Source organism: Watersipora subatra, chromosome 2, assembly GCF_963576615.1.
Source record: "Watersipora subatra chromosome 2, tzWatSuba1.1, whole genome shotgun sequence".
NCBI classification, from domain to species: Eukaryota; Metazoa; Bryozoa; class Gymnolaemata; order Cheilostomatida; family Watersiporidae; genus Watersipora; species Watersipora subatra.
This window is the reverse complement of record NC_088709.1, coordinates 2,569,347-2,593,733: the sequence shown is the minus strand read 5'-3', so window position 1 is coordinate 2,593,733 and position 24,387 is coordinate 2,569,347. Positions and strand designations below refer to the sequence as shown.

The 24,387-nt window shown below is 37.4% G+C and overlaps 1 protein-coding gene across 1 annotated transcript; it reads right to left on the bottom strand.

Moving 5' to 3' along the window:
* Window positions 1-1,699: 1,699 nt before the first annotated feature.
* LOC137387225 (sodium-dependent proline transporter-like) lies at window positions 1,700-22,967 on the bottom strand. Its single transcript, XM_068073565.1, has 15 exons — window positions 22,857-22,967; window positions 22,325-22,472; window positions 21,994-22,125; window positions 20,683-20,826; window positions 19,701-19,842; window positions 17,200-17,350; window positions 16,045-16,185; window positions 15,706-15,809; window positions 12,839-12,963; window positions 12,083-12,195; window positions 10,680-10,808; window positions 7,889-7,985; window positions 4,038-4,150; window positions 3,268-3,456; window positions 1,700-2,628 (listed from the first exon to the last, which is right to left on the bottom strand). Exons 1-15 carry the CDS (start codon window positions 22,950-22,952, stop codon window positions 2,401-2,403), a joined length of 2,052 nt encoding a protein of 683 aa, XP_067929666.1. The 5' UTR covers window positions 22,953-22,967; the 3' UTR covers window positions 1,700-2,400.
* Window positions 22,968-24,387: the final 1,420 nt, after the last annotated feature.

Genomic DNA, 24,387 nt, shown 5'->3' with positions numbered 1-24,387 from the left:
TCTTTTGCAGCTGGTCTCACTAAACTACAAAGATATTAATAATTCCTTTTGTTTGTCAAATGCATGTATTCTTGTGCAGAATTATTTTCTGATTTAAAAAACTTTCAACTGCATTTGATTTCACAAACATACAATGTTACCATTTAAAGATGTCTGGAGTTTTGGTAAGAATTAGCCATGTAATCAATCGATGTCAATCGTCTTATTTAAGCCATGGTAATGCCAAGTTGCTATATAACTTAAATTCTACCAAGCAAAATGTCCAACATGCAATCACTAGAGCCTTGCTTATACATTTATAATTAGAATTAAACACCGAAATGGGAAAAATCAGGACATGGGTGTCAGCAAGGAGGTAAAGCTAAAAATCTTAAAAACGCAGCCTGACTAGGGAGATTTGGCAAGTACGAAGTATGTACATTACAATTGCAAGTAACCATAATCATACTTGTGTAGCAATACAAGTATTCTTTGGGACCAATAATTGTGGTAGCTATTTTACACCGTGGGTTCATTAACAAGTTCTGATCAGCATACTCCCTAGATCTTTTATGTGAATTATTTGGTCTACAACCACGTGAAGCTAACTGTTATTAAAAGCAAAAGAGGCCACATCACAGCCCTCAGAGTGATTCTTTTCGACTAATATATAACAGAATTTAATTACTATTCATGAAGATGTTATTGATATTAGAACTTCTGCTAGCTATTCAACTGATCAACCAAAAGTAAAACAAAACTTATGTTCGTCGTTATAAACCAGCTGCGTCGGCTCGAAATACCCCTTGAGCCCAAGAATCCTAAAGTTATAACAGTGCGTATGTAATTATCAACTAATGTCTTCTCTTCCGCGATTAATGCGTCAAAAGCATACTCGCAAGAATAAATAAACAGTCCACTACAATTAAAAGCAATTTTTTACTTTGCACTTCACTATAGCACTCGCAGTCTTATTATATTTTCTCCATATTCATTTTAATCAATTCTAGGAAACAAGCATACAATAACGAGGTTGATTTATTCTGTATCAGAAAACATACTCCCAAGAAAAAAGATACACCCAAAAAACTAATGTGCTATCAATACGTACTCGCACAAAACCAATCCCATTTTGGGCAATCAATAGAGACATAACTACTTGAACCAAAGAGCAAGATAAGTGATACAGAGCATTATTTAATGCCTGGTTTTAGTTACGTGTAAGCATCTAAACAGAAAGCAAGATAAAACAACTAGTGAACAAGGTCTTATTGAAAATGTACCAATAAAAAGTATAACTTTCGCTATTGTTACCAGCGGTTAGCTTAGCAAATGACGCTATTGCCACAGGTTCTCAGAACATGAGCTAGTACTACACGAAAAAAAAAACACATTATCCCACTTCCGCTATTGCGAACTTTGAAAAACCACTGTAGTTGCGATACGCAACCTTTTCGAATTCATAGAGCCGTTTTCCTCCATAGATGTGTAAATACGTAATACACGATTTTTGACGTCAGAATATTTTATTACCTATACATATTCAGAGTTAACGATTATCATTTGTTGGATCTCAGTTTAGGTTGTAAACTGGCAAGAGCGTACAACTCTTTCATAACGCATACAAATAGAGTACCAAATCCATACTACATGTACTTTGATATTATATTAATAAAAATGAAAGAGAAAAAATTTAATGACAAGTCAATGATTTTGTAAGCAACATTAAAAAAATGTGTCGTATAACTTTTGGTTCATATGTACTAGAATTAGTGTCTTTTACAAAGAAAACACCAGGAGAAGGTCCACAGGTTTGTCTTGACATGAGGTGTATTAAAAAAATACATATCCTATTAGAAATGCAAAAATAAGGAAAGCATTTTAGCTGCACCTATGTTTAACAGTATTACATAAAGTTCCGATCTGAGTAGACATATAGATAATCTAGAACATAATGTAAAGCTGTGTAAAAAAGATATGAATAAAATATGGAGATCCAAGTGTTGAAAGATTTGAGCAATTGCAAAAACGCCTAATTAAAAATTGCAAACGAAGGCATCCAAGCAGACAAATCTTTTAGTATGGAAACTAAAAAGGAAAGTGTTCCAAACAAAAAAAGTTATAAAATCAAGATATTATCTTCTAACAGACATTTCAATAAAAATAGCGCAGTTTAAAATGTTTACAAATGCACATGTTGATGCGTCTTGACGTATAATGCTTAATACGATCAACCTGGAACGAACGCACAAAATTTACGACAAACAGTCCCAAAAGGAGCCAAATAACAATTCCTAGAGATATGAAAACTAGTACATGTGAAATTGCATCTGGGAGCCTTCATTATTACTTCAAGCCTAGATTCTAAAAATATTTCCAAAAATAGAAAGATAATTAGACTATATACATGTGCAGGTAATGTCATGTTTCAGTCTTGGAATCTTGTCTCGTTATGTCAGGTAAGGATATAGGGTCAGCATTGGTGCCATATGTAGGCAGCTCGCCAATTGATGAGTCAGATATTGGAGCAATATGTGAGACACTTCCGTTCACATTGCTCTCATTGACTGCTATATTGGTAATTGTCTGTTCATGCTTCAGGTAGGAAGGCTTCCAGCGCGCACTTGGCTTGGTTAGTCTCAGCATTCTCTGCAGGAAAAGAAAGTCAGATGAACTTCAGACCGACTAAGAAAACTTTGCTCCTTTCTTTTATAAATTAAACTCTGTGAACAACCTTGAACTTACTTGCATATAATATATGCATGTAAGATAATTTATTATTTTACTCCGATGATCACAGTGACGAGCTAACTAACATCCGGGCATCAACTAACATCCCAGTACATTAATCTTTAAGTCATAAAATCAGTACAAAACACGGTAACGAGTACTGGTAACTGTAGACATTCCTACAACATAATTAATCCATTCCGAGAACATTTACGTTTTAGGGGTTTTACATTATACCAACAGTGACACACACGTAAATTGTTAGATTCATTCCAAGAATGTCCAAATTCACTACTTTGGCCTTTCAAATCAGAAAAAAACTACACTTGACTTTTTTATTTAATGGCTGTATCAGTAAAAGTAGAGTGGGCAATTAGTCCGTCAGGTGATTTGCCTATTAACGGAACCCTATGAAATCCCTAAGCGGTGCATTTGTAGAACAGCTGGGCAATCAGCTGGCATACAAAGAGGCAGAGGCAGGTTGTTCTCTACAAACACAAACAAGACTTATTTGAAATAAGAACACATACACACTGTCATTGACAACCGCCAACTCACCTGTAGCAGTGATTCTGCAGAGTAAGGATTAGCGCGTCTGTCAGCTTTAACTGTGAATATGGCAGCGATTGGGACCATGATGAGAGGCACCCAGACAAGCAGCCAGCCAAAGGCTTGTGCCCAATCAGGTAGCACATACCCATGGTAATCAATCTTGGACACATGAATGAAGTTGAAGACAAAAATGATCTGCAACAAAGATGTAGTTAGTAATTAGCCATAGGAGGAGTGAGTGTTACAGTACAGACTAACCCCTGGTATTAAAGGTGAGAAGATGAGTCAACAAAGTGCAGCTATCATGGAAACTTCTCAACAGTCTATCCACAGAGTGGGTTCAAATAGCTTTAAAAACTGAGCTATCTCATTGCTTATTAAGACCATTTAAGTCAGCTAAAAATTGCCAAGTAGATGTATTAAGTTTCATTGTTTAATAACAGCATGGACTGTGTAAACCAGCTGATGGTGTTTATATCTAGCGTAGGACTAACAATGATAAAGATTATAAAGATTTTCATCGAAAAAATTGCAAATTTAATCTATGACCGATAAAACGAGTTAACCTTGCATCAAAAATGTACCATTCATAAATTGTAAATAATAACTGAATAAGCAAAAGCAAATGACAAAGAGTACATTATTTACAGCGAAGAATTATCTTCTCTCTACACAAAAGAGGACAACTTGGTTTGGCATAGAGTTGAGAAGGCTAAAATAACTCAAAATAGGAAAGTAATATAAACTTAACTAGTTAAAGGCTCAGCAGATCTTACCACTATTATTACAGGTGCCAGAACCTTCCAGAGGAACATCAATATCCAAACGAGGGTAATGGGAAACTTGCGATTTATCATATGCTGAAGGTGGTCAATGAGCCTGCCAGCACCTGCGAGGTAACAATTCAACAAATGGTCAACAATCTAGGAGTAAACCAAGAACTTTTAACAAATTGGAAAAAAAACTTTTATATATGAGATCCAAATTATGAATTGATATTCAGCGCATAGGTAGACAAACTGCTGCCTACAGATCTGATGCATTATTTTTTTAACTGGCCTACCATTTCTCCAGAATTAAGGTCCGATGTACACTCAATTGATTTTGATTTGTAATGACAGGTTAATTTCGACAGGCATTAGATGCCAGGCAGTGTAGCAGACGTGTTAATGCGTCCTCTCAGGGTAAAAACAGCAATAGAGATATATGGTACAATTTACTCTCACTGAAACTAGGTCATGTCTAAACTAACTTACACGTAGTTTCTACGTTTTTGTTAGTTTTACTAGACTTACTATTTTACTAAACTTACTATTTTTTAAATTGCTTTAAAAAACTTATAAAGTCGTACTGTAGATATTACTTTGAGTGTAGAGCTAAATATCACATCGTATGCTGAACAATTTATATGTCAAAGTCTTCAAAAGTAGAGGTTTGATTTTCCTTCAATGGATTTGTCTGTCAGTCTGATATGCATGTTAGTTAATAAATACAGTTTGGTACATGTATCATATCTTTCGCTGACCGGGCCCATTTGGTACAGTCATACCTCTACATACGAGTTTAATGCGTTCTGGGACTGGCTCGTATGTCAATTTACTCGTGTCTCAAGGCACTGTTTTCTATATAAAATAACTAAATACAAATTAATCTATTACCATACTATGAAAAAAAACATAATACAGGATATTTCAGTTGAAAAATATGTTTTTAACTGCTGTAATGCAGTACATACACTCATAAAATAACCAATACCCATTTAGTTGTTAAAATCTTCAATTAAATGTAACATTACTATGTACAATACTGTAAATTTTTACTTTCGAGACAAACATGGTGGTGAACGGTGGCGGTCTGAGAGAAACTTGACAGCAGCGCATTCAGTACACTAAACTTCTGGAACGCTATGTAACGGAAACTTTGAATTTAACTTGCCACAAATTCCAGTGTATAAGTTGAGGTCTAAAGTTCAGTTTAAAATCCTGGTTTTGACATGTACCTGCCGTATAAGTCGACCCCTTTCTCTGGCTCAAATCATTTGATCGCAAATAGTTCAGTCGACATCAGAGGCAGTTGATGCATAACTGAAGAAATGGCATTCAAAAACGCCATCAGCAAAAACACTCATGTTTTTGTGCCGCCGGCAATATGTACAATAACTAACAAAAGAATTCTAGTGAAGACCTCAAGGCATAGAAAACAATACTTCACCGTTGTATTGGCCAGCCTCACAAATAGAACGAAACTGCCACCTTTGATAATATGTACATTTTTAACAGAAAAGCTATGCCACAAAACAGATTATGTCAGGAATTGTAATTCTTGTACAAGAAAAAGTATGGATGAACGATAGTAGATATGTCAAAAAGATTACCAAGGTGTGAGTTTGTAGGCAGATACCACGATAAAAACATTAAATTCGTATAAAACTCCAGAAGAGAATCCTAGCAATGATAATTTGAATTGTGAAGAATGCAACTTTGTTTCTGATTCATCTCGTGTTGAGTAGGATTACTAGTATTCTACTATTTGATAACTAAATTCCTATGTCATATCATGTAATTCAATGTTTGCAATCAAGTTTTTGATGGTTTTTTGAAGTTGAATTTTACTAGAATTTATGTCATGAAAAACATGATCGTCGCATAAGTTGAGGATGGATTGTTAAGCTTAAAATTTGGTGTCAAATTTTCGATTTATACGTAGGAATTTACGGTAAATGAATTTAGATTATTAAACACACGGTTCAAGCTAATTTTTAATCTTTTACTAAACTTACTTTAATTTTGTCGACTTTATTTTTTATTATACATTTTCGGTTTGGCGTTTTTTGCCTCGCATTCACTATAACTTTTAGCTAACCTTTTAAAAAACTGTTTTTAAATTGATTTGAGGAAAAAAATCGAGCGATGCTGCTCTTAAAAGCTCCTTCTCACATACTTGGCCATATAGTGACCATCAAGAACCGGCTCATATACTCGTATCTCAAAAACTACTCATATCTCAAACATTACTCGTATCTCAAGAAACTTGCTAGAAATTCTGCTCACATCTCGATTTTCTCGTATGTTGGGGCACGCGTATGTTGGGGCACTCGTATGTTGGGGCACTCGTATGTTGGGGCACTCTTATGTTAGGGCACTCGTATGTTGGGGCACTCGTATGTTGGGCAATCGTATGTTGGAGCACTCGTATGTTGGGGCACTCGTATGTTGGGGCACTCGTATGTTGGGGCACTCGTAAGTCGAGGCACTCGTATGTCGAGGTAACTGTTTTTCTAAAAGTCAATATGGAGTCGGAGACAGAAAGTTTGCCGACCCCTGATCTAGAAACTACCCGGTAGGGGTATGTTTTGGGAAGATGTAGCATTTGTTACGAAATGGTACCTTACATACACTACAGTACACAAACTAGAAACAAACTGATGAACATAACTACAGTCAAACGTGGATAACTCGTCCACGGATAGCTCGAACACATGGTTAATCCGAACATTTCCTTTGGTCGATTCCCACGTAATGATAAATTGCTATAGATAACTCGAACTCAACACTGTTAATTCGAACTGTTTTTTTGCCCAACGGCTACCCAAATGGTTGTTATCGCTTTAGAAAATCACTTTATTCAAAGCCATAGAGGTAAACTTCATCTTTTCGTAATTCATAAGCGTCGTTATTACCACCATCGGCAAAATATTTTTGTCAACGACTTTTCTAAAAGTTTGGTGAAATTTGATTTATACTGCGATACGATGAATAGCACGGGCTAGCCGGGTCACGCGCGCAAGGATTTTCGCCACGCACATACAAAACAAAAATCGCATGTTGTTTTTGTTTTGTATGTACGTGGCGAAAATCCTTGAGTGCGTGACCCGGCTAGCCCGTGATGAATAGTTTTCCGACGTTGATTCCGTGTTGAATCAACGTCGGAATGTTGAATGTTTAAAACGTCTTAAAAATTGTTGTAATTAAACGTATACGTTGTCTGAGCTACAAAAAAACTATTCATCGTTTGACCTAAACACAGAATACGTGTGTACATTCAATAAGTATCTATTAAAAAAGCGTGAGTGATATACAATGTACCATAAAACCTCGTAAAACTTTTAATTGAACTGCCTCGGAGTGTTGCTCTTAACCAATCCCAGGTAAAGTAAGGTAATCTGCATAAACTTCAAGAAAAAACGGCAAAATTGATCGTGGGTAAAACCCCAAAAGAAAAAAATGTCTTTTTTTTTTAGCATTTCAACAACGATCAAGTTTTGCCAATGTCAATCTGAAAAACGTCCTGGCAATAACATCACCTCAAACAACAAACCAATCTCAAGTGATAGAAAAATCTCTATACTTTTTCATGAAAACGTTTTAAACTTTACATTAGAAGCATTTAATTTGAAACAAGCCATTTGTGCTTTTGATTTATATTATAGTTTGTATATGTACATGTATCTACTAATAAATAAGTAAATATATGGACTTGTGACAGTGCTCTGATAACTTGAACGCTCTGATAATTCGAACACTTTTGCTCGGTCCCTTGAAATTCCAGTTATCCATGTTTGACTGTATATCAATATCTAGCAGTATCTCAATGTACCTATATTTATGCATTTAAACAGTTTACCTACCGTATATCCAGCAGTACACAAGGGAATTAATCAGAGCAAGGACTACTGTAGCAAATCCTGAATAGTAGCTGAGCAACTCCACCCAGTACACTCCGGCCTAAAGTATACATATATAATAAGTATATATAATTGAGTACACTCCAGCCTAAGGTGTATATAATTGAGTACACTCCAGTACACAAAGCAAAAGATAAAACATATGAAAGGATGTACAAACATCAAAAAGAGATTGAAGTTATATTTGAAGAGTATTGAACACCAAGAGATGGAAGCGATATTTGAAGACTATTGAACACCGAGAGATAGAAGCGATATTTGAAGACTATTGAACACCGAGAGATAGAAGCGATATTTGAAGAGTATTGAACACCGAGAGATGGAAGCGATATTTGAAGACTATTGAACACCGAGAGATAGAAGCGATATTTGAAGAGTATTGAACATCGAGAGATGGAAGCGATATTTGAAGACTATTGAACACCGAGAGATGGAAGCGATATTTGAAGACTATTGAACACTGAGAACAACAATAAGAGTCCATCGAAGCTGATGAAGTAGAATATCCATTTGGTGCAGTTACAGAAGTAAGAGAGCAAATAGCAAATATGGTGAATGGTAATACTTAATACTCAAGGCCGAATACTTTCAATAGAGGTAACAAGGATGTCGGAGAACTGCAATAGAGTGTGCAGCAGCCATGGTGACTGATGTGCTTAGAAGTAAAACCTCATTTTATAAAGAGATAGGTTGCTTCCTCTAGCAGTAGGTGGTCTTCATTTCGCTGAAAGAGATAACAATTGGAAGCAGCTATTATATGCTAATAGTGCCCTGGCAGTCTAGTGTGCCATGAGAGATCATCAGGCGTAATAACTATGAGTACAAATATTCAAAACTAGTACATTTGCCAGTCTCGGCTCTGTGAGAGATCGTTATGAAAAATCTGTAAGTCAGTAATTATCTTATGAAGTGCAAGGTGAGGGATTAGTGCAGTAGTGGTAGTGTGCTCTGCCGGTGGCGCCTTGGGATTGATTCTTATGTGAGGTTGTCATTATTCTAATGCTTTTAAGGTGGCTTCAGACAGACAAGGCTCTTATTATAGTAAATATTAGCGGCTGCGTGGCTCAGTAGTTCAAGTGACTGTCTACCATGCTAAAAGCTGTGGGTTCAAATCCCATACCTGAGCCATCTTTTTTCCAAACTATCAACTGTGGCTCCTATAGTAAGCTTGTAATCGAAATTGAATGGGCGTAGTTTCATATTCAACAAGAAAACTTGTCACCAAAGACAAAACTTTGCAAAGCGGCATGGCAAGTCTTTTCATCATTTTATGGAAGAATGATAATAGCAAATCGACAAATATTTTTGCAAAATGATTTTAAGGGAGTGGAAAGACAGGAGCAACTATGGTTTAGCAACAACTGAGTGAACTACTGAGAAAGCAAACTGCTGAGTGACTGCTTGAAGCTGCGGGAGAGAATTGTGAGAATAGACTGAGAAAGACAGTAAAGATTTCTGCTTGGCAACAAGAACGCCCACAAAAAAAACAAAAGGTACAGCCCAAATTCTGAGATGAGGAAATTCAATTAGAAAAAGGCCTATCTCACACAAAAGGAGTAGACGCCACAGTAATGCATATACAGAAGGAATTATATTAATAACATCAAATGGGAGGATCACGTTGAGAATGAACGCATATAGAAGTGGGCAAAACTAACAGAAATTTGTTTCGACACGAGTAAGTATCGATTACAGTGGTAAGGTCATTAAGCAGAAAATTACATCAAAAAGGAAAACGAAGATAGACGGACACAATTGATGATGGTAAAAAGTGATGGAACCTTGCGAAGGATAACATGAGTGATAGAGATGAATGATGTTCCATGATTGGTTGAAAGAGTCTGTAAAATAGCCACAAGGATGAGCAGGACCAAGGCCATCTAGTTGGGGCAAATCATACTACAGTTGCGGAATTAAAAATGACTGTTAACAGGGAGTATGAATGGTGGGGGCAGATGTAGAATACAGGCATTTGTAAACAGATGTTAAATTATAGACGTTGAACTGTAGAAGCAGGAATTTTCCGCAGATGGTTGGAGAATAAATCAAGTAGAGCAAGACTACCCTACAAGTTTGCAATTAGGTAGTACAAGTTAACAAAACACATTATGGTATTTTGGTAGTCTGGAAATGAACACAGTGAAGTTTGTCTACTCAACTGAGTATATACAGCTATTACGTATATATAATATATCGTATATATATATATCTTCATATTTATAAAGGTAGAGAAATACCTCCCTCTCGGAGAAGAGATTGAAAAATGCTGGAATGTAAGAACAACTGTAATCCCAGTAGTCATTGGGGCACTGGGCGCAATAACACCGGCGCATAAAATGTGGCTTGCCCAAATACCAACAGCAATCAACTCAGGTGAGTTGCAGAAAAGTGCGCTATTGGGAACAGCTAAGATCTTGAGGCGAGTGCTCAAACTCCCAGGTCTCTGGTAGGAGACTCGAGTTAGAGCAGAAACTACCACCCATACGAGTTAACCGGGGTGAGGAAACAATTTTTTTAATGTACATATTCTGTGATATATAATATATATATGACAGAATAGAAACAATTATTATGCAGAAAGCCACAGCTTGACATCCTAAACACTGTCTAGCAATTTTCCTGACAACAACATTGACATACCAGAGATCAAACAAAAGCGTGATGTTGTCACTATTACGCTATGAGTATATTGAGATGTGAGAGCTGCATGCATATTAATAGAAACACGACTTACCATAGAGACAGTTGAAAAACCAATCACAAACATGCAGGAGCAAATTGCAAGAGCTACAAAAGGCTTCTTAGGCAGGAGTTTTGGCTTCTTGTCCAAGATTGCGGTCAGAATAGTTTCAAGGATCCCAAACTAAATAAGAAGGTGTCTCTGCGTACAATATGCATGTGTCTCTGTGTACAATATGCAGGTGTCTCTGTGTACAATATGCAGGTGTCTCTGTATACAATATGCATGTGTCTCTGTATACAATATGCATGTGTCTCTGTGTACAATATGCATGCATCTCTGTGTATAATATGCAAGTGTCTCCGGGTACAATACGCATGTGTCTCCGGGTACAATACGCATTTGTCTCCGGGTACAATACGCATGTGTCTCCGGGTACAATACGCATGTGTCTCCGGGTGCAATACGCATGTGTCTCCAGGTACAATACGCATGTGTCTCCGGGTACAGAACGCATGCATCTCTGTATACAATACGCATGTGTCTCTGTGTACAATATGCATGCGTCTCTGTGTATAATATGCAGGTGTCTCTGTGTATAATATACAGGTGTGTCTGTGTATAACATGTTGTCAAAAGATCAGAGATCCCACACATATCCTCATTACCAAAGAGTAGAATTGGCCGCGTAAAATAAAAAGCTGGAAATTCGTGTCAACCCTCCATTCAATACATAGTTTAGATGGATGTTTACATGTTATAAACTTGTTAACTATAATGTTTAAGTTTAACTAAAAGTAACTGTAGCTCAAATTTAAACTATTTCGATCCAAGGTGACTTTGTCTGAACACCAAAAGTCTAGACTTGCTCATTCATCCTTCCAACAATAAGGAAACGTTGAAGACAACTCTTGCAGTGAAAACAATTCTCACTAAGACCCTTCATTTATGTAGCCTCCGATAGACAAGACAGTCCAACCTTGTTTGTTTCATAAATATAGTAGTTGATCTGAGAGGGTCACCAAATGAAAGCTTACTTTTTAATTTGTTCAAACCTTTGTCGGACTTATATTGATTTCATCATCTCTCCCCGTGTCATGCGCGATAGGACTGCGGCTATTGAAAAATCTGCGATGCTCAGAGACCAAAAGAGATGAGGCGAAAAATTTTGAAGGATCACTGCAAATAGTAAATTATACAGCTCAATCAAATGAAGACTGTCGCTTGTCGTAAAAGCGATCAGGAAGAAAGATGCCCTAATTAAGACGCTAGTAAACATGATACGCAAGCAAACTATATGAGCTGATAGCATCACGAACCTTATAGGCAAAAGCGGTACAGTTAAAAAGCATATCTAATAGAAACATTCAACGTGAAACTGTGGCCTTCTGGGTGAATGATTACAAGGCCTTCTGGGTGAATGAATCAGTATTTGGCAGAGATCAAACTAGACTTACCTGACTGTCAAGGCCCAGAGAAATGAGCATTAGAAACAATAGGAAAGACCAGAATGCTGCAGCTGGAAGTTGATCCAGCACCTCGGGGTACACGATGAACACCAGAGCCGACCCTAAAACAGCATTAATTTAGATGTGACTATGCTGACATGAAGTAACAATCGGCGATGTAAAAAGTAGCTTGATTAAACGACAACAGATAATGACATTTAGCAGTATCGTAATAGTATAGTTTTAAACAAGGAAGGCCTTGAGTCTGCAGGAAACAATCCTATGATGCAACATACTCCTTGAAAGCACGATGGTTGTGAAAATAATAGTAAAACTTTCCATATTTAGCACAAAAGCTAATCTATACCTTTATAAAATGTTCTTTGATACAGTGTAGCGCGAAACGTATCGCCGAAAGGATCATGATCTTTAAAATAACAATGAGATTTTCATTAAATGTCAGCACATAGAATTATGCATAGATGTGCGGTGAAAACAATGTGATTGCAAACTTACAAAAAAGTCTTTGAGTCATAACGGCACTTTGTCACTTCTACTTAATATTTGTTTACAAAATGAGCAATACTATTTTTGTAATTGAAGACTAAACCAAGAAGCTGAATGATATGCCTCGGGACTAAACAAATAGTGTTAAAGTGTTTTTACATTTTTGGTGAGCACGCAATGTTCAGCAAAAGATATTTAGCTTGCGAGCGAGAGCATTGTTAAACAGAAGCTGACCTTGAGTGACTCTAAAGCGCTTACCTGACTTGACAACATTTCTTATATCAGTGCCCATCCTCTGAGCCATGTATCCAGCTACACAAAACACTGGGAAACCGGCAAAGAAGCTTGTCAGTGAGTTTCCTATTCCCACAATCAGACAGTCCCTGAAATAATCAAAGTATCCTTGATGGGACGGAAAATGTCGTGTCGAAGAGAGTCGCGTCGAAGAGAGTCGCGTCGAAGAGAGTCGCGTCAAAGAGAATCGCGTCGAAGAGAGTCGCGTTGAAGAGAATCGCGTTGAAGAGAGTCGCGTCGAAGAGAGTCGCGTCGAAGAGAGTCGCGTCGAAGAGAGTCGCGTCGAAGAGAGTCGCGTCGAAGAGAGTCGCGTCGAAGAGAGTCGCGTCGAAGAGAATCGCGTCGAAGAGAGTCGCGTCGAAGAGAGTCGCGTCGAAGAGAGTCGCGTCGAAGAGAGTCGCGTCGAAGAGAGTCATGTCGAAGAGAGTCGTGTCGAAGAGAGTCGTGTTGGAGAGAGTCACGTTGAAAAGAGTCATGCCGAAGAGAGTCCTGTCGAAGAGAGTCGTGTCGAAGAGAGTCGCGTTGAAGAGAGTCGCGTCGAAAAGAGTCGCGTTGAAGAGAGTCGTGTCGAAGAGAGTCGTGTCGAAGAGAGTCCTGTTGAAGAGAGTCATGCCGAAGAGAGTCGCGTTGAAGAGAGTCGTGTCGAAGAGAGTCGTGTCGGAGAGAGTCGTGTCGAAGAGAGTCGCGTCGAAGAGAATCGCGTCGAAGAGAGTCGCATTGAAGAGAATCGCGTTGAAGAGAGTCGTGTCGAAGAGAGTCGCGTCGAAGAGAGTCGCGTCGAAGAGAGTCGCGTCGAAGAGAGTCGCGTCGAAGAGAGTCGCGTCGAAGAGAGTCGCGTCGAAGAGAGTCGCGTCGAAGAGAGTCGCGTCGAAGAGAATCGCGTCGAAGAGAGTCGCGTCGAAGAGAGTCGCGTCGAAGAGAGTCGTGTCGAAGAGAGTCGTGTCGAAGAGAGTCGTGTTGGAGAGAGTCGTGTCGAAGAGAGTCATGTCAAAGAGAGTCGCGTCGAAGAGAGTCATGTCGAAGAGAGTCGTGTCGAAGAGAGTCGTGTTGGAGAGAGTCACGTTGAAAAGAGTCATGCCGAAGAGAGTCCTGTCGAAGAGAGTCGTGTCGAAGAGAGTCGCGTTGAAGAGAGTCGCGTCGAAAAGAGTCGCGTTGAAGAGAGTCGTGTCGAAGAGAGTCGTGTCGAAGAGAGTCCTGTCGAAGAGAGTCCTGTCGAAGAGAGTCATGCCGAAGAGAGTCACGTTGAAGAGAGTCGTGTCGAAGAGAGTCGTGTCGAAGAGAGTCGTGTCGAAGAGAGTCATGCCGAAGAGAGTCGCGTTGAAGACAGTCGCGTCGAAGAGAGTCGTGTCGAAGAGAGTTGTGTCAAAGAGAGTCGTGTCGAAGAGAGTCGTGTCGAAGAGAGTCGTGTCGAAGAGAGTCGTGTCGAAGAGAGTCGTGTCGAAGAGAGTCGTGTCGAAGAGAGTCGTGTCGAAGAGAGTCGTGTCGGAGAGAGTCGTGTCGAAGAGAGTCGTGTCGAAGAGAGTCGTGTCGAAGAGAGTCGTGTCGAAGAGAGTCGCGTCGAAGAGAGTCGTGTCGAAGAGAGTCGTGTCGGAGAGAGTCGTGTCGAAGAGAGTCGTGCTGGAGAGAGTCGCGTCGACGAGAGTGAATTAATAGTCTCAAGTACGTACATAGAAAATGATGGTAGTAAGCTATACTGTTGAGGTGATCTAATGAACCTTATACAGAACCATGTTACATTCATGAAATTACTCTTCAATGCATGATTTATTTGTATCTTTCAAAAGAAATTAGAGAGCCCAATGCAACAAATTTTTAAACTGAAAGATATTTTGCTGCAGTAAAACTCCCATGCACATCTGTAGCTTTCACCGGTTTCTATGCATGAACCCAAACGTGTAGTGAAAAGAAGAATTCTAAGACAACGTGCAACAAGCCTATTGGCTAACTAACTGGTGCATTATACGATAAGATGCTAGTGCCTGAGATTTAATTTAAAAATAAAAGTAGAACAGCAACAGCCTAGTAAGTCTTAGCAACAGAGCAGAAGTATGGAAAAATAGTAGGAAGATTCTGGATTGACCAAAGGAAGCATCACAAATAGAACTGCAAATTTGAATGCATCTTAGTCAAGGTAGGTATCAGGTAAGGGTCATCTCTATGTAAGGGCGAGGTCTCCATAATGGTAATTAGAATCATGGCAGATATTTAGGCAAGCAGTCAATAAATAGCCCCAAACCATGTCCCAGATGTTTATAAATCGTCAACGAAACAGCGAGTGGCAAGCATGCAGTGGTCAAAGAATGCATGAGACAAATTGTAAGGCATGCGGTCAGGTGAAGGTCATAACGACCTGGCATAAAATCATCTTGATTTACAGCAATGTGACCATGCTTACCCACGACCTGCATAAGCATAAAGGGCAAACTGTATTCAATATACATGAACCTGTAAGCGATTACAACAGAATGAATTTGATATAATTAAAAAACTGAAAGATAGTAGAACAAAACATGCTGATATACAATCAACTCCTACTAGCCAGCTAGTAAAACACCAGCTAGTAAAACACTGGCTTTAATAATTTGCTCATTCGGCTTGCTTTGACTTTGTTCAATTGGCAAAAGTTATAAATAATAATGGAACTCTGTCGTATCAAATGTTTTCCAAGTATTTCATCACTTACACCAATATATGTCAGAGTACTGAGCATTTCATCACTTACACCATATGTCAGAGTACTGAGTATTTCATCACTTACACCATGTCAGAATCCAACTGTCGAGGGTTAAGCGTAACCTTGAAAGATGTTTTTACAAACATATACAACTCACCTTAACACATTATTGTTATATCTGTTGTAACTCGCGTAAGTCATGACAGAGCCTCCACTTAGCCCGAGTGAATAGAATATCTGGGTGGTAGCATCAACCCATATCTGTTAAAAATATTACCCGCGCTAGATAAACTGCTAGGGGTAGTCTTTGTCTCAAAAAACCAGATAATAGGAAATGTTTGTCATAGTCTGAAGAAATGCTGAACAGTGGGAAGAGTTAACTTTCACGATGTGCACTGCTCAGCAACAGGAGGTAAAGCAACCTGTCAATTCTGGCCAAAGTAATTGACCAATCAGTATAATCAATACATTACTCTACTTCTGATAAGCTGTGTACCTTGGGATGAGCGAGGGTTGACATGTTCGCAGGAGGTGCAAGGTAGAAATTAATTCCATCGGCAGCACCAGGTAGTTGAGCAGCAACTATAAGTAGTCCTGTGATAGCAAGATAGGGGAAGAGTGCAGTAAAGTATACCACCTATAAAAGTAAATTAGCTGGCTGTTTGGCAAGACTGGCATTTCTACATCTCTCATATACACTATATAGACTCTCATATAAACTATATAGACTCTCATATACACTATATATAGACTCTCATATATACTATATAGACTCTCATATAAACTATATAGACGCTCATATACACTATATATAGACTCTCATATATATTATATAGACTCTCATATATACTATATATAGACTCTCATATATACTATATATAAACTCTTATATACACTATACAGACTCTCATATACACTATATAGACTCTCCTATACACTATATAGACTTTCATATACACTATATAGACTCTCATATGCACTATATAAACTCTCATATACACTATATAGTCTCTCATATACACTATATAGACTCTCATATATACTATATAGACTCTCATATATACTATATAGACTCTCATATACCCTATATAGACTCTCATATACACTATATAGACTCTCATATACACTATATAGACTTCCATCACTCATGTGTAATATGTAACACCACCTATCTCATATGCATACGTAACCTTCATCCTAACGTATATACTACATAACCTTCCTTTTACTACATAAGTTTTGTACTATCACAGGTATATGTAACCTTCCCTCACTCATATTTGCTACATAACAATCCTCTATCATGTGTACTATATAACCTCACTTCTTTCATGTGTACATGTAACCTTCCATCTCTTGTGTGTACTATGTAGCCTCCATCCCATCACATGTACTATAAACCCTTCCTTATATCATGTGTACTACTTCTCTCATTTGTACATGGTAACTTTCCTTCTATCTTGTGTACAACCCAACCTTCCTGCTCTCTGTGTACTACTAAACAACCTTTTTTCTTTCTGTGTACTATGAAACCTATGTACTTAGAAAAAAACTTTAGCACTTGTATGAGAATTAGATGTAACAGGTCATGGTCCAAATTTGACAAAAGCATGGTAGCTGCATATGCAGCATGCTGTGTACTGTCACATACCTTACCAGAGGACTTAATGCCTTTGCATATGCACAAGTAGGTTACAATCCATGCAAGGAGCAGTGTTAATGTTAGATCCCATTTGGGAGGTCCCGTGTTTGTCATCCCTCGCTGAATGTTGTCTTCAGTGTATATGCTGTACATTTTACGGCTGAAACATATAGAGACAGGAGGTTGACACACGGCATACTAAAGGTTCTCATATAAAGATATGGAGTTGACATGTATGATACTAAAAGTATAGTAAAAATGTTGAAAGTAGAGCAAGCCAGCCTGTGGTCTAGTGATGATAAGTGAGAAGGGGTACTAAACTATTGTCTGCAAAGGTTGACTTGCAACAAATTTCACATTACAGTTATTTGGTATCATAAGATTCACCATGTCTTACTCTGTTGTGTTGTAGGTGCAAAATATATGGGAATGTGATTACAAGCTCTTAAAAGCTAAAAAACGAATGGTTAATCGCAGCCACACGAGACCGCCGTAGTTTGGATTTGCTTTCCAAAATGGCTCAAATGGGACGTAGTTGTTACAGGATGGTTTCTGTTTACACTTTCATGCAACCTCATTCGTAGAAATATTTTCACAAATATACTTCACGCATTTAATAAAATCATGTCTATTGTTCTTACGCGTCTGTTTTATCGTCAATGTAATGCTGTCACTTTTAGCACTGATATCTTATAACTTACCGTAAAAATTTGTTAAACTGTTTAACCTTAGCTCGAAGGAGTACATATCATTGTCTGATAATCATGACGAGCCTTTTGGTCACCTGTGATAATCGAAAAGTGCTGCAAAAATTATTTTCGAAGTAATGGGTCACATGATCAGATCACGACTTGACGATTAGATAATGCCGAAACCAAACTGTAAAGTAGCGAGCATCTATATTTGATACGGGGTCTTCAGTAAAACCCGAAGTGTTTGTCATAAACTAGTGCTATGATAAGTTTTATATTGAGCTTTTTATTGGCCTTTCAATTCATGTGAGAACATCACGTGACAAGACGATAACCAAACTGTAATGACTACGTCAGATAAATAAAGAGATTCTAATCTACGGCGGCTTTTTGTTTTTGAGCTTTTAAGAGCTTGTAATCACATTCCCACATATTTGGCACCTACAACACCACAGAGTAAGACATGGTGAATCTTATGATACCAAATAACTGTAATGTGAATTTCTTTGCAAGTCAACCTTATTTTAATGCAACTTGAAACATGTGACAGGGCTGACGTATCACCAAACAGCTAACACTTCCTTTTCCTGTGACTGATTGAGACAGCAAAATACAAACAGCTGTGACATTTTTTTCATTAAACGTTTCAAATTCATCCTTAAACATCGATTACCTTTAAAAATAACCGAAAAATTACCGAAAAATAAACTGCCTCCAATCTACGGCGGCTTTTCGTTTTTGAGCTTTTAAGAGCTTGTAATCACATTTCCACATATTTGACACTTACAACACAACAGAGTAAGACATGGTGAATCTTTTGATATCAAATAACTGTAATGTGAATTTTGTTGCAAGTCAACCTTTAAGCTTTGCCGATAAGCGAACTCGCTTCTGCTGACCCAATACATACAATTTCACAAGAAAAAAAGCTTGCAAAATGTTTTTCAATATGCATGAAGTATAAGAAAACAATATTATTGCTAGCAATGAATGGTCTAAACAGTACATAATGAGAACTACAATGTGTGCACGATATGTACTTTCTGCGGCGTGGCATCGTGTTGCTGGTCAGCGGTTGGTGACCAGGTCATAACAGGCATGACTGCTACCAGATCTTGCGGTTCAGTTAATCAATTAATACTTGTCTATAATTGGCTCATTTGGAATAGCTTTCTCATGAAGCATACAGATGCGTCATTAGTGGTCGCAAGTGTTGTCCATGTGATTTTCCTAAAAATGCGTTGTTCATTCGTGGTCTGCATTGTATTTTCTATTAACAGTTTAACAATAACCGACCAATGAGGTTTGCAAACTTAATTGCACTGGTTTTCATGTTTTTTCAGTTTTTATCTGTATATAAATGTATCTTTATGCCTGCGTGTAGAGTAGGTTACAATATTAGTTGCCTTACAAATATCAAATAGATACATGTATGTACATGTACATGTATGTGTATATAGAGGATATAAGGATAAATAAGCTGACCATTAAAAATATAACGTAACAATTGGTGACCCAAATATATTATAAATACATAAATATGTATACTGACATTAGTATGAGCCACAATAAACCACTTAAATAATATCTTGGAATTTTGGAATTTTCAAAGAAGATTCCAAAATGTGAAATTTAAGAAAATGCAAAAAACATTTAGGTGAGTCATCTATCATCAAAAACCACAGCATTTCACTATTTTTGTCACAAACAAAGATGTTAAATATATTTCACTCATTAAATATGAAACACTAACATGTGCGTGTAGGCTCAAAAGAAAAATGTTAGAAACTATGTTCCAGACTACGTGAGTGAACTTACTTGAAAAACTCTTCAGCAGCTGAGATATGCTGCCCGTAGGTCTGCCAGTTTTGGGTAGAGTTGATGACACACTGATGATTCACATAAATCGTGTTATTTTGATCAGACAGACATTTTTCCTCGGCATCTTTGCTGAAGCAACCTACAAGAACATGAGATTATTTTTAATCCAACATGCATCTACGAGTGTGCTTGCTTACATGTGCATGAAAAACACATCGCTTGACATGAATAGCTTGACATGAATAGCTTTGACATGAATAGCTTGACATGAATAGCTTGACATGAATAGCTTGACATGAATAGCTTGACATGAATAGCTTGACATGAATAGCACAATGCTAATCATACAAGGCTGGATTTCAATTATTTGCACAATGGTGAGAGAACTCATACAGCTATATTTTGCTAACTGCATTGTCATAGATTTTAGTTCACTAAATCAGATTTGAGGAATTTCACATAGTACTGAAAGTCTGTGTAATTACTGTTTTCGCAAGTCAAAAGGAATATGAACACGAGTTAAACTATTTATGTAACTGTTACATCATGTGAGGACTGATAATCCTTGTAAATATATATTAGATGATGCACTCATGTATCAGCTTCAAGCTTGCATTTCATGACATTTATGTAATAAAATGCTGCCTTACTTTTACTTCCAAACAAAACACAAATGAGAAAGTTACTTCAAACCGACACCGTTACAGCTTAAGCAGCATACATAGTAACATATTTGCTAACTTCCTATTAGAAAGCATGATTTGGTCAATTTTTCATTTGGTCAATGATTTGGTCCATATTTTTCCATGAACATGCTACTCCATGCAGCAGTTATAAAGACGCATAAGCAAAATCTTACAAAACTCTGCAGACCTCATACAAAGCTAGATAGCAACATACTATATTACAACTGATAAGGTAGACTTATACAGTTCCACAGTCCCACTTCCAGTAAGGGTATCAAGAAAGAGAGTCCTACCTAGAGAGTTCCATGTCTGTTCGCAGTGGCTCCAAGGCAATGGTGAGACAAAGGAGGAGAATAAATAATAGAAGGCCCAAGTAATGACAGTGATGTAGTAGGCTCCATTCACAAATGAATTGGCTAAGACACACCAGCCCAGCCCTAAAACATAATGGAACTCTGGTACTAACTAGCACCAACGATAGCACCTTCACTAGCACCTTCGCTAGCAACTCCATTGAATACTAACCATAATATATACCTGGAGTACTAACAGTGGTACCTGCCTAGAGTACTAGTCATAGTTAAAAAGTTAATATAATAAATTCATGAGTAAAGTTGCATAAGATAAAACTAGATATTTTTTCCACATCTTTCAATTATCATTTGATGGCAAAACATTTGAATTTTATTGTTTTTTGGTTGCCAAGCCTTAATAATAGCTTGCTCAATTTGTACCTTGTGCAAGCTTATTCTTGGGAAGAATCTGGGAGCAGCAGCCTAATGCAAAATGATGTGTAAATACAATAAATATGATCGTATTAAAACCAAATATGATCGTGTTAAAACTAAATATGATCGTATTAAAACCAAATATGATCGTGTTAAAACCAAATATGATCGTATTAAAACCAAATATGATCGTATTAAAACCAAATATGATCGTATTAAAACCAAATATGATCGTGTTAAAACTAAATATGATCGTATTAAAACCAAATATGATCGTATTAAAACCAAATATGATCGTATTAAAACTAAATATGATCGTATTAAAACTAAATATGATCGTATTAAAACCAAATATGATCGAATTAAAACCAAATATGATCGTGTTAAAACCAAATATGATCGTATTAAAACCAAATATGATCGTATTAAAACTAAATATGATCATATTAAAACTAAATATGGTCGTATTAAAACCAAATATGGTAAAATCAAATATGATCGTGTTAAAACCAAATATGATCGTGTTAAAACCAAGTATGATCCTGTTAAAACCAAATATGAATGTGGTAAAACCAAATAACATATAACAAATATTTATTATATATTAGTATCGCATGACACGAAGAATTAAGTTAGTCCATATTACTCTCTTATGAACATTAACTATAAAAGACGCAGCGGATTCATTTTGGAGTTGTTTATATTAAAGCCCGATATATACAGCTTAGTTGAAAGAGACGCTACTAGCAGTTCCTAACAAACACCTCATCATAGTAATTTGTCTGTCAATCGAGATGGTCATACAGTGGGTTAAAGTTGGTTCAACTAGTATTTCATCCAGTACTGTATACTTACTCTTAAGTACTGTACACCTACCTTTAAATATCGGAGACAATTCAAACACATTTCCCGGCCCAGCACCTGAGTACTGGCCGACAATTAACTCGATGAGGAAGAGGGGGATCCCACAGAAGAGCAACATAAAGAAGTAGGGAATAAGGAAAGCACCTACAAATGAACATCAATAAGTATGTCAGAAGAGTCACAATTCATTAGAAGGCTGAATAGCATTCACACATCAACATAAATATACGAGAGTGGTTGTCATGGTATGATGCAGCAAAACAAATGTGTAATAGAGATATAGAATTGGTAACAGACAACTTCTGATCACAACTGACAACAGACAGCGGGTGATGCAGCCTACCTCCACCATTAATCGCTACCATCCAAGGAAACCTCCAGATGTTTCCTAAGCCTACAGCCAGTCCGAGCAAGGAGAGGACAGACTCGGCCTCATTGGCCCAAAATCCTCTTGCTGGTTCCTTTACACCTGCACCTTCTCCCTCCCCATTCTAACGGTGCAGAGAAAAGAGTGGCAAAAGTGTCTACCCTTGTGTCACTGTTGTTTGTAAGGAACTTAAATTTCCTGAAAATTCTTAGCAATCGTGATAATTGAATGAATAATTTAGCTTTGGAAAAGTACGCCTTCACATTTCTGACAACGTGAAGTAGCAAAAAGCGTACGACAGCCATGGATCTCAAATGAAAAGTTGGTGAGATTAACTGGGTCTATAAAACTGTAAATTGTAATATCAGCCTTGAAGACTTGCTAATGAAATTCTAACAAGCGTAGACATCCAGTGAACAGTCTTGCTCGAATATATGAGTGAATAGAGATAACAAACAACGGGGTGTCAAAACAGCCAGCACTGTCTAGCCTAATCAGCTAAATTTACCTTTGGCATCGGGGTTCTCGACTTGAGTCTAAACTTTCGTTGTAGTAGCAGACGCCACCATGAGGTTTTGGCAAATTGCACCTCGTCTTGGTCCATTGCAGCAATGACAGGAGCGGAGTCTGCCATGTTGTTTAGACGCTAGAATGATGAAGTATTCATTTAATACGGAAGTTAAGTACAATTATATTAAACTCTACATACAACAAATGTCTTCAGAATATATACATAACTGTTATATTCCAGATAATCTATTGTATTCTGGATTGTCTAACTGAAATAATTGACACGGCGTGACTTGCATACAAAAGCATTTATTAAAAATTATGGTGCTAAAAACCTTTATTTGAAAGGGCGAGTAACTCCTACAGCAAGTCATAGAATGCAACCTCATGATCGATGCATAGTTAGATCAAGTAAAAGACTACAATAATAATGATATACAAGCAGTCAATGGCCTAACAGATAATGACAATAGTTCAAACATGAAAACAAAAATACATGTGGATGCAACTTTTTCTGAAGGTGCTGCCATACTTCTTACATTAACCAAAAAAATCCAAACATAATATACACTCAGACACAAGATAGGCAGGTAGGGAAGGTCCCGTTACAATGGATAACATGATATACACTCAGACACAAGATAGACAGGTAGGGAAGGTCCCGTTACAATGGATAACATAATATACACTCACAAACAAGATAGACAGGTAGGGAAGGTCCCGTTACCATGGAGAACATAATATACGCTCAGACACAAGATAGACAGGTAGGGAAGGTCCCGTTACAATGGATAAACACAGAGAAATAATTTTCGGAAGAACGTATTAAATTGTTGCAGGAACTGAAACACAGAATATTCCCTTAACATGTCAGAGTTCAACAATGTTGAGATGAATAAAATTGACCAGACAAGGTGATTAATCATAAACAAGCCCAAGAGATCCAGAAACAATGAGATACAAAAGTGTGTGATAAGAAGAGTGCCTCATTTGATCCGCCGCCAAAACTCAAAGAGTCCCAGTCAGGCATAGAGAACTACATTCACTGGCTATGATCTCTAAAGTTAGTCATGATACTACTATTAGACCAACGACAATATAGAATCATGAAGTCAATAATGAGAATTCGGACGTTTTAAACGATTGGCTAGATACAACCTTTAGCTGTTAATTACACTGTCTTTTCAACTTAAATGGCAGCCGTTAATAATTTATATTTGGGCTTAAATCAACTAAACTCAGTCAAATAATAGAATTGGTCACAAAAACTTAAATACAAGCAAATTCAGTCTGACTTCCAACCAGAAAACGTCATACATACAAACACCGTGAACTACCCCAACATGTAATCTCATGGAAAGTGTGACAAGACTCATACAAGACTTTAGAAAGGGACTTAGATATATATCCTGCTTTTTTATACAGCTAAAATATCTCCTTAACAACTGAATGCACAAGAAGTTGGTCTGAAAATTGGTAGTCCATTGGGATGTCTAGGTGAAGTTTCCCATATTTTTAAACTGCCATTC

What these genes read in the sequence shown, in the direction of transcription:
- LOC137387225 (XM_068073565.1), bottom strand. Translation starts at nt 22,952, where the DNA reads ATGGACCAAGACGAGGTGCAATTTGCCAAAACCTCATGGTGGCGTCTG. An exon ending in GGTAGCGATTAATGGTGGAG is followed by an intron (nt 22,126 to 22,324) that starts GTAGGCTGCATC and finishes GTTCATTTGTAG; the next exon opens with GTGCTTTCCTTATTCCCTAC. An exon ending in CTCTGGGCCTTGACAGTCAG is followed by an intron (nt 10,809 to 12,082) that starts GTAAGTCTAGTT and finishes CTTCTTATTTAG; the next exon opens with TTTGGGATCCTTGAAACTAT.